Source organism: Poecilia reticulata, linkage group LG16, assembly GCF_000633615.1.
Source record: "Poecilia reticulata strain Guanapo linkage group LG16, Guppy_female_1.0+MT, whole genome shotgun sequence".
Classification (NCBI taxonomy): Eukaryota; Metazoa; Chordata; class Actinopteri; order Cyprinodontiformes; family Poeciliidae; genus Poecilia; species Poecilia reticulata.
The window spans coordinates 2309754-2326536 of record NC_024346.1 but is presented as its reverse complement, the minus strand read 5'-3'; the positions used below and the strand labels follow the sequence as shown (position 1 = coordinate 2326536).

General features: G+C 39.9%; 1 protein-coding gene across 16 annotated transcripts in view; it reads left to right on the top strand.

Moving 5' to 3' along the window:
- Positions 1 to 16783, top strand: part of syngap1b (synaptic Ras GTPase activating protein 1b) — a 178237-nt gene that overhangs the window by 136533 nt on the left and 24921 nt on the right. For 13 of the 16 annotated variants that reach the window (XR_535669.2, XR_001777412.1, XR_001777413.1 and 10 more), the window contains 11 exons: positions 4395 to 4548; positions 4797 to 4895; positions 8115 to 8354; positions 9275 to 9610; positions 9691 to 9835; positions 11397 to 11541; positions 11682 to 11918; positions 12749 to 12950; positions 13691 to 13893; positions 14242 to 14440; positions 14820 to 15410. Coding sequence is in view for 13 of the 16 variants with exons in the window: in XM_008430767.2 (XP_008428989.1) it covers positions 4395 to 4548; positions 4797 to 4895; positions 8115 to 8354; positions 9275 to 9610; positions 9691 to 9835; positions 11397 to 11541; positions 11682 to 11918; positions 12749 to 12950; positions 13691 to 13893; positions 14242 to 14440; positions 14820 to 15410 (2551 nt within the window). In the remaining 3 variants the exon portion in view is untranslated. Of the gene's footprint in view, positions 1 to 1840; positions 2093 to 4394; positions 4549 to 4796; positions 4896 to 8114; positions 8355 to 9274; positions 9611 to 9690; positions 9836 to 11396; positions 11542 to 11681; positions 11919 to 12748; positions 12951 to 13690; positions 13894 to 14241; positions 14441 to 14819; positions 15411 to 16783 lie in introns of those variants that run through there. The other 3 variants (XM_008430774.2, XM_008430768.2, XM_008430763.2) reach the window with 3 other exon arrangements.

Sequence of the window (16783 nt, the reverse complement as noted above, 5' to 3'; positions counted from 1 at the left end):
TATATATAAGAGCCAATAATCACTGAAGTGCCGTCTTCTGGTATGAGAGAGCAGATGAGTCTGGTTGCATCTTCAATGAGAAAATAAATTCACTTTCCACTCTCACTTCAGTATCACTTTCAGCTGAAATCGTCACTGTTTCTCAGTCAGCGCGATGAAGGAACTCTCTCTCCATGGAAACCAGCAGTCAGCCATAATCCTGGCTGTACAGAAGAAATGAGTTAGTGGGAGATTTGCTTAATTACACCTCTGGATCCTGGACAGACGAACAGCAGAGCAAAGATTCCTCAGCAGCTCAGGGAACATGAATTTAATTCTGCTGGACTAGATGCCTACAGAGAAATACGGGGGGTTTTTTGTTTTTATTTGATTTTAGATTTTTTTTTTTTTGCCATAAACCACCCACATTCAGATGAGAAGCAGCCAGATTTAAAAAAAAAAAAGCTCAAAGTCTGTAAGTTGCTATATGATCCAATCAAACGCCAGATGATAATTTTACATTTGGAGTCAAACTTGAGGCCAGAAGTGAACTCAACTGAGAGCTCCAGCTGTGAAACCAGGATCTGCCAAGACACTTTTCAGCTTGATTTATTCCCCCAGGAGGCCACTGAGGGGACAAAACGGACACATTCTTGGTAAAATGATCTTCTTGTCACAATATTTATTTCAAAAATCCATTTTCACAACTTCTGGACTTCTTTCTTATTATAATTCAATGTTTTATTCTGAATTACCAGGGGAGGATTTGCGTGTTTTTGTTTTAGGTTACATTCTTGCCCCTGAGGTCCAAAACAGGAACTTTTTTGAAGACTTTTTGAATTTTTTTACTTTTTTTATTCATTTTGCTTTTTAAGGTCCGACCAGTGATTCTCAGGGGGGTTAATACCTGGAAAGTTCTGAACTTTGACCCACTTTTTGTTCTGAAGTTTTCTTTGTGATAGTTTTCTATCAGCAGAAACTTCTTACACATTAGGCCAGTTTAATCCAAAATGTTGACACCCTGTCCACGTTGATGAAGACTGCAGGAAACTGTTTGCTTGGCTCCAATTCACCTATTTTCTGAATATATTTTACGAATAATTATTTGACAACTTGCAGGACCCAAACACTGTTTATGAATTGTTAAAATGTATGTACTTTCCTCTACATTTCACAGCAGTATTTCGTAAGAGTAAACCAATTTATCGGCCAGCCGATTATCAGTATTGATTTGCTTAATTTTGGGAGATCGATGATCGGCCGATCCTTACATGTGAAGCCAATCTTATCCACGTCATCAAATTTCGTTTTGCATTTCTCCAACACTTCAGACACTCAGACAAAAGTTACACGTCCTTAATTCATGAAACTAAACTTGCAGAATGTTTGAGTCGGTGTTCGTTGTGGTAATCATGTTGTGTTGTCTTCTTGCTTGCTGAGTTTTGCTCCACCTGATCTGATGTGTTGCAGGTGTTTGAAGACATATTCTCTGTTTTGAAGTGTCTCTGCTCAGAGCGGCTCAGTCCTCCGTTTTCCTCCAGCTCTCCTGCTGTCTCCCCAATCCCTTCATGCTCCCCAGTCCGCACGCATCCTCCTCTTCACTCCTCCTCCTTTCAGACTCTCCATACTCTCATATCTTCCTCTCTGAAGAATCCAGTGTTTACATAATGAACTTAATTTCCACTGAGAGGTCGTCTTTACCCCCAGCCCCCCATCCTCTCTCACATTTTGTCATGACTTCCTCCAGTCTTTCTCTGCTCTCTCTGTCCTCCCTTCAATCTGACTCATTCTTTTAGGTCTATTTTTATCTCTCCCTCTCTCCATGAGCCTCGCTCTCTCCCCGGTTCCCTGTGCGATCAGTGCTCCGGTGATGAACGTTATGATTGGGTTTAGGCACAGGCAATCGTGGGAAAAGTGAGCGCAGAGCCGAGGATTTAGGTTTTCTTCATCTCCATCCTTGTTTTTTTTTTTCTTCTTCTTCTCCGGGGGTTTCCTTGCTCCTGACCAGCGCTCCTCACTCTCTGGTTAGATTTATCGTGTCATCATTTATCTGTCGTAATGGATATCTGACTATCAGCTGCTTCTGTGTGTGCATGTGTGCACTATAGTAAAGGTGAGCACGATGAGCAGTGGTGAGTGTTTGTTACTGTGAAATGTTTGCATAAATATGTCAGAGGACTGATTTTCTTTCCTAGAAATCATTTTAATGTACATTCTCTCTAGAGCATAAAAAACTGTAGAAGAGAAATAAAAATATCTACGAGAGAGTTATGGCATAATGTAAAGTAACAGCATGAGAGTGTATTTTCTGCAGGATATTCTCTGAATTTAGCTAGTAAAGCTAATCACTGGACCTCGTTTCTTTCTGCACAGCCAGCAGCTACCTGGTAAAGCAGATTTTCACTTCATAAACCCCATTCTGGTGATAATCTATGCGTTATCTTAAAGCGGCTGTGCAAGCAAAGCAGCAAATGTACGAGTGGTAAAAAGTTGTTCTCAGACAGTCATATGACACAATATTTATGGAAAAAGTCAATTTTCATAACTTCTGGAGTTCTTTTTTCATTATGACTCAATGTGTTATTTTGAATTATGAAGAGAGGATTTACATTTTTCTGTTATGCATTCGTTTTTCAAAGAAATGAATCCATCCTTTTTTTTGGAGTTAAGAAGGAAAACAACATGGAGGCGTAGCTAATTAAATAAAATGTTCGTCATTAGTGAGAGCACCGCAGTAAAAGCAGGAGCTTTGGTGTTTTGCTGCTCTAAAACCTAGTGGAGTGTAGAGTCATTTTCAAACTATTTGAAGTTCTTGGTTGCACTGTAAGAATGACTATTCATATGTGGAAAACATTTTTATTGATTCTTAGGAACGTCCCAGCATATTTAAAACAAAAATAACCAAAAGCTTCGTGCAGACTTCACACAGCTCAGTTAGCATGTAAAATTATAAAGTTAAAGACAAAAGACTGAAGAAGTGCAGCATATTTCCATCTTCTCTCTAAAAACGATGTGGCAGAACTACTTACATTTTGCAAACTTGCATCTGAAAGAACTATAAAAATTCTGGAAATATGTCCTGGGTTCAAGTAGAGGAGTTTTGATGTAATGCACAGTACGATGTTTAAAGAAAATCTAACAGCATATCAGCTCAAACACCTGATGCCAGCTGTGAGGCCTGATGGTAGAAATAATGATTTAGGATAGTGGCATAGCCACAGAATCTCAGCGTCCTGCAGTCATTGAGAAGAGCATGAAATCTTCTGAATACCAAAATATTCTAAACTTAAATGTGAGACCGAACAGGACAGAAATCCCAAACAGGACATGTGCAATAGAAAGGCTGAAAAAGACCCAACCTGGTTGAAATGTGGTGGAAGGAAAATGATCCGAGCAGAAACAAATGTTTGCAAACCAAATTTCTTTAAAAATGTGCGAGAATGAAACAACTACTAAGGAGTTTCTGATCAAGTTGATTATACAAGCTGTTTTACAAGCCGTTAAATCTTATTGTTGTCATATTATCATTGTTTTTTAAACACAAAGCAGCCAAGCAGACACTTTGCACGTCAAAGTTTTGACTTCAGGAAACCTTTTAATGGGATTTCATTAAAAACCGGAGCTAAAAAAATGATTAGAAAGAATAAAAAATGGGATAGTGCTGAAGAACTTTCCTTTAAAAATGCATTTTAAAGTCTGATTAAGAATCCTTTGAAGCCTGTTTATTATTAAATCAGATTTATATTTCTCTCCAAAAATAAGAAATTCAAGTCAATTAAGTTTATTTATATCTTGTCATCTCAAGGCAAATAATTTATTGTGTTATTTATAGTTTTTTTTTTTATCTCAATCTCTTAATGCAGTTTAAGATTATAATACATAAATTATCCAAACTGGTTTAAATTAAACATGATTCTCGTTTCGTCTGCACTTATCCTTTGCTATATTGCATTGATAGTCAATTAAAATTGTATTTATATATATATATTATTTTCCAGATAAAGGGAACTTCTGCGGCTTTAATATTAAGTGTTGCTGAATTGAATTTAATATGAATGAAAAATAACATGAAAGCATGTTTGCATCTGAAGAGCTGTTACATTATCACCCTCATTCACATCCCATCCAGTTTGAAATGCAGAAGTATGTAAATGTTGTATTTGGTTTAAACGGAATATCTGCATGTGCTACCTCCAGTCCTAATGGATTATTTGGAAAATTATGAGCTGGTTTCCATCTATCAACTGGTTCTGTGGTTCTTTGATTCAATAGCAGTAAGATAAAAAGAATGAAATGTGTTTTTAATGTTAGAATTAACATATAGATGCTGACATGAAGGGCCGAACCGTGATGAAATGACCTCCTCCCCTTCTTCCCGCTCCGCTCCCACATCTGACTGACTATGTGTCTCCCAGGACCCGTTTGATGCAGAGCTTCAAAGAGTCCCACTCCCATGAGTCCCTGCTGTCTCCCAGCAGCGCTGCCGAGGCGCTGGACCTCACACTGGACGAGGACGCCATCATCAAACCCGTCCACTCCAGCATCCTGGGACAGGAGTACTGTTTTGAGGTGAGAGCTGAGCTGCACGATGGTCGAGCAACGGCACACTCCCACTTTTAGTGCCGGGAAACAGAATCTGACAAAAACAAAATAAAAGTCTGATGATCAAGGTTATAAAATTTGCATTGGTTTTGTAAAGTTTTCCATCACGTTTTGTTAGTGGAAACTGAAAAGTCGAGGTTGAGACATTGTTTTGGCGCCTTAGTTGCTGTCTCCATAGTGACTGATGGCTGTGGTACCATTGGCTATAACCTCAGGTGACAACGGCGTCAGGAACCAAGTGCTTTGCGTGTCGCTCAGCCGCAGAGAGAGACAAATGGATCGAGAACCTGCAGAGAGCTGTCAAGCCCAACAAGGTGAGGGGAGAGAAAGGGATGCGGATGATCCCTGTGTCTGTGTGTCTCTCTCTCTCCTCCCCGTCTCCTGTTGTTGTTTGTTTTCCAATAAGAGCGCACCGCTTCATTTCTCTGTGTGAACTCCATCCCCATGTCTGTGTGTGTCTGTGTCGAGCAATTTAGTGGCGTCTGCAAGCGAAGTGTTAAAGCCTCACGGGGGTAATGTTTCAGGGCGGAGGGTCCCGGTTGCTGTTTTTGAAAAACCACTAATCGGGTAATGTGATTTGGGTAAATTGTGCGCAGCAGGTCGATGTGCACCAGCTCAGCATGTCTGTGAAAGCTGATGCTCGCTGATACTGAGCAGCTGAGAGGAGAGGAGCGAAAACAAGCCAACATGACTGACTCCAGGAGTTTCTCACGGCTCTGTGGGCCTCATGAATGAACCAGCGCAGTCGAAAGCTTTCCTGACGGGGGTCTTCACCTGGTTAAGTGGTGCTGGCTTCTTGAAGACTTAAAAAATTGATTGCACATCTCTGCAAAAATCTTACTTGGTAAAATATTACCCAGTAATTTTGATCTAGTTTCTAGTGCAAGGTCAGCAAGATCTGGGAGCTTTTTAGGTCAGCAATTCCTTGCTGATTATTTCACTGGGAAAACTGTCTTGTAGTGAAATAATCTAACTAACTAATTGGTATTGATTAAAAGCTGATATTTTTCATCAATATCAAGGAATTATTGCCTCTAAACAGACACACTCACATAAAATGATCAAACAGCCATTTGTAGAACTCTGACATTAGGATTTTTCTCTGCTAAAAATAGTGAAAAACATTTTGTTGGAGTCCAATAGAAATGAAAAATGCAGTTCTCTCATAAATCAGGATTTTACTGATCTGAGGATGACAGGGTAGAGGGTAGGTGAGTGATTTCCTCTGTAGTGTGTAGTTTATTTTCATTGTAATATTTTAAATTGAATTGTTTGTGTTTTATGCATTAAGCAGCCAATAAGTGCTGCACTATTAGCTGTTTTTTGTTTGTTTTTGGAGGTTTTTTGTGGTTCTAAACGATGGGATTTTGTGCTTTGGTTCTGAGTTTTGTTAAAAATGTGACTCAGATGAATCTCAGCAGAAACACCTGTTGTGTCCTGACTGCTGCTCAGCTGACATGTGTTTCTCCTCATATGGAGCTGGTCGCTGGGATTCTTCAGGATGGATTTTTATTACCAGGTGTGGTCAGACTGGATCAGCTGGGGCAAATTTAATACTGAATCTCAGCCGGATTTGGAAACATAAAACCACCTGCTGCTCCAGAGTCATAATCTTTTAACATTTTTATGAAAGAAACTGATCCATCTGAATCTTTAGGCATCTTATTGTCAGCAGTCTGTCACAAAAGTCAAGTTGTTTCAATTTCTTGCATTGAATTTGTGAAAAACCTCAAAGATGACGCAGTCTAACGGAGAGAAAACAAGATTTTAGCTCCAGCAAGGTGACCTCCAGAGAAATCTCAGCTGAAAACTGACAGTAGGGTGATGCATCTTATGCCAGGACTTTTTTCAGTAGTTTGTCTGCAGGTGGTAAAGGAGAAAGCAGCCAAAGTCCAAAGAAAACCTGAAAAGCATGTAGCAAAACTTGATCATGACAACTTTCAAGAGATTACAGCAAAATCTTTGAAACAAAATGTTTTTTTGTTGTTGTTTTTTTTCATGGAATTAGAGTTTAAAACTTTTTACAGTAGAACATAAGCAGTGTTTTCTGCTGAGGAAATAAATCCGTTTGATGCAAGCTGATTTGGTGGATTAAACGATATTACTGGGTGTTTTTGTTTTCTGAGAATGAGGGACCCTGATATTTCCTTTCAATTTGACCTTGTATTTAAATACTCTGATGCGACGTCAGACTCTGAAGAACAATTGTGATTTTTACTTTATCCCCCTTAATCAGGAGGTGTTGGATCTAATCCTGAAATCTCCAAAGTGTGCACCTCAGCAGCTGCTAAACTGGATCAAACATCAAATCAAAGCAAAATACTCAATCATTGTTCTGAACACAAACTGCATATTTTTGCAGCACTGACGTGAAGTGCTCCCCGTGCAGTGAGATCATATTTTCATCCGCACATCTTTAATTGAACTAATCTCAGCACCAAGTAATATCAATAATTTCCCTGCGGATCTGATAGTTGTGCGAAATCGTCCTGTGCTTCCTCCTGTCGGTTATTAAAAGTGAGCAGACACGTGAGACACGCGGCTCTGATAGCATCCAGGGACTGGAGACAAATTAAAGCCGTCTGAGATGAAACATCACGCGAGCTGGATGCTCTCCGTCCAGATGCTCGGGCCGCAGGGGTCCTGGCGCTCTGAGGATCCCTAACGGAGGTTTTCGCAGATAAATCTCTCCCCTCCTACGCCTGAACATTAGGATTCATGTATCTAAGCCAGACGTACCAGCAGAGCGAAGGATTGCCATCATTGTTTTTAACGTACCTGACTTTGATTCACTTTGGAAGTCCTTTTTTCTTTTAAGCAGCCATGTTTTAGTAGTCACATCTGAGATATAAGAGAAAGACGGAAGCCATGTGAGGATTTCAAGGCTGAGAACCAGCTCCCATACTGGTTTCACTGCTCTGGCAAACTGAGACACCAGATGCCCAAAAACATTCAAAGTCACGGGTTTGGAAATAATGATGCCTCTCGTTTGACACCAGAGATAAAAGAGGACAAAACCCGTTGGTTGTGAAGATCATGGCATGTGTCGGGTTTAAAATGAGATGCTGAATAGTATGAGACTAACGACAGCGATTCAGCAACCAGCAGGCCCCTCTCTCCTGCAGCAGGAGTTGTCAAATATGAAACACGCTTTGTGATCATGATAAGAACTCACCACAGAAGCATAATTACCATTGTTTGTGTCTTTGTTGCACAGATGAAATGCAGGATTTTTATTTTTTTATTTTTCGTCATTTGTCTTTCGTGTGTCTATCATGCAGCTTAATGCCTCTGTACGATGAATTTAAAGCTGCTTTTCAACTTCAAGACAAATCCGTCATTTCTCTCCTCTGCAGGATGACCTGCTGCTGCCCATTATTCACCCTCTCCGTCTCCTCTTCTCTGTCCTTGACGTGTTTTGTTGCATTTTCGTATCTTTCTCCCGACATTGTGTCGTCTCTCTGCAAAGATTTTTTAAAAGCCTGGTTTTAAGTGCTGTAAACTGTGTTTGAGCTGGTTTCATCTTCATGCAGGACAACAGCCGGAGGGTGGACAATGTGCTGAAACTGTGGATAATCGAAGCCCGCGAGCTCCCGGCTAAGAAGCGCTACTACTGCGAGCTGTGCCTGGACGACATGCTGTACGCCCGCACCACCAGCAAGCCCCGCACCGACACCGTCTTCTGGGGAGAGCACTTTGAGTTCAACAACCTGCCGGCCGTCCGCAACCTTCGCCTTCATCTGTACAAGGAGACGGACAAGAAGAGACGGAAGGTGACCCACCGACAATTTAGTTTGCAAACTAAATATTTTTACTAATTTTAAAAATTATAATAGATTTATGTGTTTTTAATAGAGGTAATGATGATAATAATTTAAATACACATTAAGTTAGATGTTCAGCTTTACACTAAATATTTTGCTCCAAACTAAATATTTAGTTTTCCAGCTCTAAATAAAGTAGGCAAGCTAAATGTTTAAATTCAAAACTAATGTTCCGTTAAACTAAAATGCTAACTAAATATTTAGATTCAATTAAAAAAATTAGTTCCAAACTAAATATTTAGTCTGAAGCTAAGCTTGCTTATCAAATATTTAGCAAGCTAGCAAATCAAACAGCAAATATTTGATTTGCTAGCTAAATATTTGTCTTGAAAATTGTTTGAAGCTAGATATTTATCTTCAAATATTTATACTAAATATGTAGACAGCAAGCTAGACTAAATAATTACCTTGCAAAATAAGTATTTATCTTCAAACTAAATATTTAGTTTAAATCAGCAAACCGATTTAACCAATTTGGAACTAAATATTTGTCTTGCTGGCTAAATATTTAGCTTCAATCTAAATTTTTACTTGGAAACTAATTATTAAGTATTTACTTTCAATGTTAAATATTTAGTTTGAAGCTAAGTATTTAACTTGTGAACTAAATATTTATAAATTATTATAAATTGGGTAAAATAACCTAAATTATTGTGTAACTTCACAAACTGCATCACAAACACAGCTACTATTAAACACCAGAAAGCAAAATCCAAAAGTAAAAATCCGAGTCAGTTTTGTGATTGCAAACATCCCGAGTTAGATTTTATAGTTATAAGTTACAATCACAATTCTTTTCCAGTTTTTTCCCTTCATCTCTACGGATACAGTTTACATGCTTATGAGTATCTTTTCTGTGCATCTTGAAGGAAAAGAGCACATACTTAGGATTGGTCAGCATCCCCATCTCGAGCATCACCGGGCGGCAGTTTGTGGAGCAATGGTACCCAGTCATCCAGCCCAGCGTCCTCACAAAGGGAGCCGGCGTCGGAGGAGGGAAAATCATCAACGCCTCGCTTCGCCTCAAATCCCGCTTCCAAACCATGAACATCCTGCCCATGGAGCTGTACAAGGAGTTCGCCGAGTACGTCACCAACAACTACCGCACCCTGTGCGCCGTGCTGGAGCCCGTGCTGAGCGTGAAGAGTAAAGAGGAAGTGGCCTGTGCTTTGGTGCATATCCTGCAAAGCACAGGGAAGGCGAAGGTAAGGGCCACCGCCGTTTGCAGAAAGCTCAGAATCAGATTGAGGAGCAACGGTTGACTGCAGTCCTCCTGTGTCTGCAGGACTTCCTGTCCGACATGGCCATGTGTGAGGTAGACAGATTTATCGACCGAGAACACCTTATATTCAGAGAGAACACTCTGGCCACCAAAGCCATAGAAGAGTACCTCAAACTGATCGGACATAAGTACCTCAAGGATGCTATCGGTGAGTCGACTCAGCCGGATCTTTCATTTTCAATGCTCTTTGCTCAGATCAGATCAGCTAAAACTTGTTTCTTGGTTTAATTTTTATAGCCATAAAAATAAAAATCATAGGAAATATCTGTCAGTATTACTGAGGGAAAATGAATCATTTTCAGTCTGAATAGATTTGCATGAAATCACTTTTTTTCTTTCTTTCAAATCATTCAGGTTTATCCAAATGTTATTCATTTTTTGGACATTGCAAACAAAACTAACTTTTTACTTACCCAAGATAAAAACATGTTATTAGTCTGGATGAACAATAAGTTTCTTTGTGTAAAGAGGAAACATTCAGTATTAAGAAAAACAAAAAAATAAAATCAGCAAAAGTCAAAAATAATTCCTAATTATATGAAACCCAAAATTTCAAAATAAAATCAAAGATTTTTTTGAGAAGTTTCTCATGTCCTTTTTAGTTCTGATAACCAGAAACCTTCACTATTTGTCCGACACATTTGATGTTGTTTATTAACATGAAGCAGATACGAGAAGATAGAAAAATTTAGGCTACATTCACAAAGCAGGTCTTCCACATTTTTTGCTGAAATCAGATTTTTCTTTTTTTTTTTTTTTGCATGGTCTGTCATGTTACTAATTAGACTCTAGAGTGAAGCGAACGGTTCTGCATGCGCAGAAGAAGTAGAGTGCTGTAAAAAAAGTTAGACATGGGCATAAAAAAGCAGATCTGGGTCACATTTGCTTGCTGTGTGAAAGCAGCTTCAATTTCCCAGAATCATGGGAAATGACTAATAAAACAACAGAAGAGGAGCAAATAAATCTAAAAGAACTGAGGTAGAAAATCCAAGTCTTATTGTTGTTTTTGATGCCAGATCATCCCAGACAGCAGCAAAGTTCAGGCCCTCTGAACAACCATAATGCGTCGTCTGTCTTCCTGTATTATTCTGTGATCGTTTTCTAATTTTTAAAGTTAAGCTGTTTAGAGAAAGCTCTGGCAGCATGAGCACAATTCTCCTGCTAAACCCCAAATCTGTTCATCTCTCCCAAACATCAGGAGCATAAACTGATGTGATGAGTAAATCTGATTCATGGGCGGGCATCATTTCTGCCTCAGTTGAATCATGTGATACATAATAAGTAGATTTTCCCCAAGCGTGGTTTATGCAAAGAACTGTGACCTCGGCATTTAACCCATGGATAAACTGGGGAACCACACACACTCAACCCGATGGGTAACAAACCAGGAACAGCTGAAGCGTCTGGGAACATTGAGTAAAACACCTCATTTACATCTACATGTTTAATATACAGATTAAGACTCATGTTAGCCAAACCCAGATGTATTTTCAGCATTAAAGAGTATTTACTATTCAACGTTAAAGTTAAAATGATTGATCAATACTTCTTGAAACAGAAAAGGAAAAACAAGCATTTTACTTCTCCAAAGGGTTGGGTTGCAGAAATGTTTAATTTCTGATTTATTTTCTGTAACACTTGAGCACTGGTTGATGCTGTTATTTAAAATAATAACTCTGGACTTGTTACAAATTAAATGTCATCTGCAGGGGAGTTCATAAGGGCCTTGTATGAGTCAGAGGAAAATTGCGAAGTGGACCCTATGAGAATACCACCCTCTGTGCTACCAGACCACCAAGCCAATCTTCGAATGTGCTGCGAACTGGCTCTCTGCAAAATCGTTAATTCCCATTGGTAAGCTCCTAATTACTGCAGAAATAAACAAAGTTATTTATAAAGGTTGATGGGCCTGCAGATTTACTTTCTCCTCGCGAGCCGAGGAAGCAGCCATGATGTTGCTGTTTGATTCTGAGATGCACGTTGTGTCCTCACAGTGTTTTCCCCCGTGAGCTAAAGGAGGTTTTTGCGTCCTGGCGAGTGCGTTGTGCCGAGAGGGGTCGGGAAGACATCGCTGACCGCCTCATCAGTGGATCGCTCTTCCTGCGCTTCCTGTGTCCCGCCATCATGTCCCCGTCACTTTTCAATCTCACCCAGGAGTATCCCGACGAGCAGACGTCACGCACGCTCACTCTTATCGCTAAAGTAGTGCAAAACCTCGCAAACTTCTCCAAGTCAGTACTACTTCAGCTTCTAAAGAACATGTGAACTTGTCATAGATATGATCTGATATGTAATAGGTACACACCTATACATTTATTATAATGAATAATTAGGAAATTATGTTTTTATAGCTGATGTTTGGCCTTGAAACTCACAACCCTGAGTTTGGACGAGGCTTGTCACGATAACAAGTTTTGCCACAATAAATTGTGCCAGTAATTATTGCGATAAACATTAATGTTTTCATTTTGGAGAACATTTTCACGAAATAAATTGATAATGATGTATTAGTCTAAGTTCATCCTCTCAAAGATCAATAAACCTTTGCACAGAACACACTGCAACTGGAAGAAATTTTAATTATCCAAAATAAAACACAACAACCGAAACCAATAAATAAAACGGAAATAAAAACCACACACAAGCAAAGCCATAAAAAATGGATTATGAAGTATTTGTAAACAAAATTGCCTTTCAAATAATATTAATCATCAGAATGGAAATTATTGAGCTCATTTTAATTTATCATGCGATTAACTGCTTACTAGCAAAGGGAGTCCTGACTTAGAATTGAACAAATTAAATTTATTTTGTGTAATTATTCTTTGCTGTGGTCTCCAAAGTTAGCCTACTTTTAATTAAGTTAAATTATTTCACCTAACATTGAGTATAAACCCATATTTGAATTCTCATATGCCAGAAGAGCTCAGAAGATTACATCCAAGAAATTATGACACAAAGAAAAAGAAGCTAAAATCCAGTTTTACATCATTTACTCATGAAATCTTGTTCGATTTCACTCCTCCTTCTTCTCTGGCTTCTGTTTCTGCTCCTCCTGCAGGTTTGGCAGTAAGGAGGAGTACATGTGTTTCATGAATGAGTTTTTAGAGATGGAGTGGGGCTCCATGCAGCAGTTCCTGTACGAGATCTCCAACCTGGACAGCGTCAGCAACGCAGGCGGCTTTGAGGGATACATCGATCTGGGCAGGGAGCTGTCCATCCTGCACAGCCTCCTGTGGGAGGTTATGGCTCAGCTCAGCAAGGTGAAACCACATCAGTTCTACCGATGTAAAGTTAATATCTCAAACATCAAGCTCTTACGTTTTCAGAGCAGGATTGTATTCCTTTGAAGTATTTGCGCTCAAAGCGTCTGCTGTCGTTCAAATACAATCTGGATCTTTATTATAATCTATTCAGGGAGCTAAAAAATCTTACTGGAACTCAAAAATGTACATTCACGTAAAATTAAATACCTCAAACCTGACATATATGATTGAATATTAACTACTGAAGGAAAAATATGAATCCTATTTAGTTTATATGGAGATGACACAGACTCTCCTTTTAATAAACAATTGTTTGCAGTAGAAGCTAATTAGGGAATTATGTTATTTCTATACTGCTACATTGTTTTTTGTTGTGGTTAGTTAATAAAAAGACTTTTATTTGCCTAGCATTTTTGTCCTGTGTCTTACCAAAACCATAATCAACTAGCTGAAACTGAGTCACCAAATTATTCAACTATTGGATATTGGCGATATCAGCCCTGTATTTACTTGGTAAACTTCCCAGTTTTGCACAAAACATGAATAAATGGATTTCTGTCCCACATCATTACTTTCAACCTGAAGTGGTTTGTTTCATTTTTTGTATTTTTTCAACACTACAACATATAAAAGTACAAAGAAAATGTTTGTTTCTCCGTTTTTATAAATTAATAAGCCGCAGCTTTACAGAAAAGCTTCTTCGACTTTCTGAAGTTTTATTTCACTTCTCACCACAGGATGCCATCATCAAGCTGGGCCCTTTGCCCCGCCTCCTGAATGACATCAGCATGGCGTTGCGTAACCCTCACCTCCAGAGGCAGCCGAGCCACCAGACGGACCGGGTGCAGGACAGACAGTCGGACAGGCTGCTGTCTCGACCAAGCTTTAACCGAGGAATCTCGTCAGAGTTCCAGAATCTCATGATGAGGGACTTAAACAGGTAGGAACATTAACTAAAGAAGAGCTACACTTTAAAATGTCCTAGTTGTTCCAGTCACTTTCAGGAGGACCAGTGACTTCAGCGATCTTCAAACAGTAAATAAAGGAGCATAATGTTTATGATTTGATATTATGTTGCTTATTCATACAGGCTCTATGCATTTATGGAAGTTTCAGATAAAGGTTCAGATCAGAACCAGTACCTCTACAGGAAGTGGCCATTTTCTCCATCAGTATAAAGTTAATTTTAGTGACAGTGAACTGATTCCATGTTTTTTCCAGGTGTTGAATGAATATTTCCTGTAAGCTATTAAATAGAAATTTGGCTTTGCTGCCTGTTGTGGTCCAGCTCCATAGACATCACTCGTTTGCCTTCCCCTACTTCCACCGGAGGGGTCATGCCATCCCGCGCCCAGCTGAGCTTTCAGGACCGCGATCACCCTCATCGAGCCTCCAAAGACATGTTCTACGTTTCGCGGCCGCCCCTGGCCCGCTCCAGCCCGGCCTACTGCACGAGCAGCTCTGACATCACGGAACCAGACGCTAAGGTGAGTCCGGTCACGCTGAACCAGGGGAATCATCATCCCATCTGCTAGTTTCTCTCTCTGGTTAGTGAGGTTAGTATGACATGCATGTTAGTCATACTCGACAGAGTCTGCCATCGTGTTACTGAGGCTCTAGTTTATCATGACATTTGCTTTTTTCCCACTGATTCACCATGCAACTCATCCTAGCGGTATTTCCTGGGAAATACTTTCAGGCATTCCGATTCCCTGACAGACCTCGTGGTAAAAACACCCGCACCACCCTCACCCATGTCATCCGTGCCCACCTAACATTTATTATCAGGGGGCGCATTAGCCTCTCATATCCCTTACTATTTAGGGTGTCAGTGTAAATAAAAGCGTATCTATGATGGACCTCCAGGATTCCCGAATGAACAGCGTGTCTAACCTGCAGTCGGTGGACATGCTCAACTCCTCCCAGGCCTCCATCGCCGGTATGGGCAGCTTCGGTGGGCTGAGCAGCGGAGGCGGTGGCGGCCTGGGGTCGGGCCTGAGCAGCCAGCTGCGGGCCGGTGGGAGGTTGTCAGCTGGCTCCGGCGGCTCCAGCATGTCAGGCGGCCTCCGGCTGAGCCAGCTGAGCCAGATGGGCACCACCACCGACTCGCTATCCCAGCAGCAGCAACACCAGGCCGCCGCCATGCGCTACCCGCTTTCCTTCCAGAATCCTCTCTTTCATCTGGCGACGGCTGACGGGCCACAACAACAGCTCCATCACCAGCACAGCCGAGCTCAGCCCCCAGCGCCCCTGCTCCTGGCCCCTGACCCAGAGCCCTCGCACCAGGCCTACATCCCACAGTTCGCCCATGGGGGGTTCTCTCGCAGTGAGGATCTGTCCACGCTCAGGACCCGGGATGGTCACCTGGGCCAGCCCAGCATAATCCACTCGCACAGCTACAGTGACGACTACAGCAGGGCTGACTATGGACGCAGGCAAATCTCCATGCATATGCAGGTAAAAGTCCTTTAATCAGTGTTTTTAGATGTCTGGTGACATTGTGTAAAAGTGCCACCACGGCTGCTGCTAACAGTTGTTTTAGTAATTCTGTTAAATATTTTGGCAATTGATTAATCTGATTTTAAAAAAATTATCACATTGTGTAGATTATTCATTTAACTACTTAAGTTAATTTTATATTATCTTAGAAATTATACATTAAAGGGGAAGTATTATAAGAAATTTACTTTTTTGATCTTTACATCATGTTGTAATGTTATTCCCTGATCAAAATCATACCTGGAGTGTTGCCTTGACTTTTTCATGCATGTTTGAGTTTGCAGTTTCTGAGCTTCTGCCTGACAGAGCAGCCATGACTCCCCCCACTCAGCTCCTTCAGACTAGCCAGCAGGAATTAGCAAACACCTGGTAGAGCTGCACATCTGCTGAGCTCATTATAGGAGCCACTTCCCAGTGCAATGCTGGTGCAAATGTTGTCAAAAGGTTAATAGAGGAGAAATGTTTTAGAAAGAGCAGGAGGCCCGAATTCATGAAGCTGAAGCTAAAAAAACATCAACATGTGAAATACCTGCCCTTTCTGCTCAACTCAACATCACTACAGTTTAGAGCTGATCTGTTGGTTCATTTTTAGATTAATTGATCAATAAACTGATATCAAAGGATGCTTTATAGGACTTTTTTTAATTACATTTTTAATTTTTACAGAATTTGAACCAGCTGAAGCTAAAACAGCCACTTGAGCAGTTCTGGGTAGAAAAAAGATTATATTTTTTGTACAGCTTGGATTAATTACTGTTATGATTATGTAGTTCTTTTAGTAAATGGCCTTTTCTATGTGCGTGCAAAATCTATCTTTTTTACAAGGCATCAGAAAAGCCAAGCTATAATGTCGATTTTAAAATCACACTAAACTATAATTATGACTAAAGTGCTCAGTTAAATTTGAGTCCTTCACTGCAAAAACAAATTGTTGTCAAGTATTTTTATTCTAGTTTCTGCTGCATGCATCTTTGTACATTTGAAATAAGACTAAACTAACTTACATGCAAGTTTTCAGCAAGAAATCTGAACTTTTTTATGTCAAAAATTCCTAAATATTGATGAAAACGTACTTGTTGCATTTTCAGATTATTTCACTTATTACATGAAAGAAATACTCTGCCAGAGCAACAGGTATTTTTTCATCAATATTAAGGAATTATTTACTTGAAACAAGTTCATATTTCTTGCTGATAAGTTGCATGTAAGTTAGTTTTGCCTTATTTCAAATCTACTGAGATTCTTGAACTAGAAACTGGAATAAAAATACTTGGCAACAATTTGTGTTTTTGCAGTGTTAAAACAAATGGGCTGTAAAATATAAAAATAAT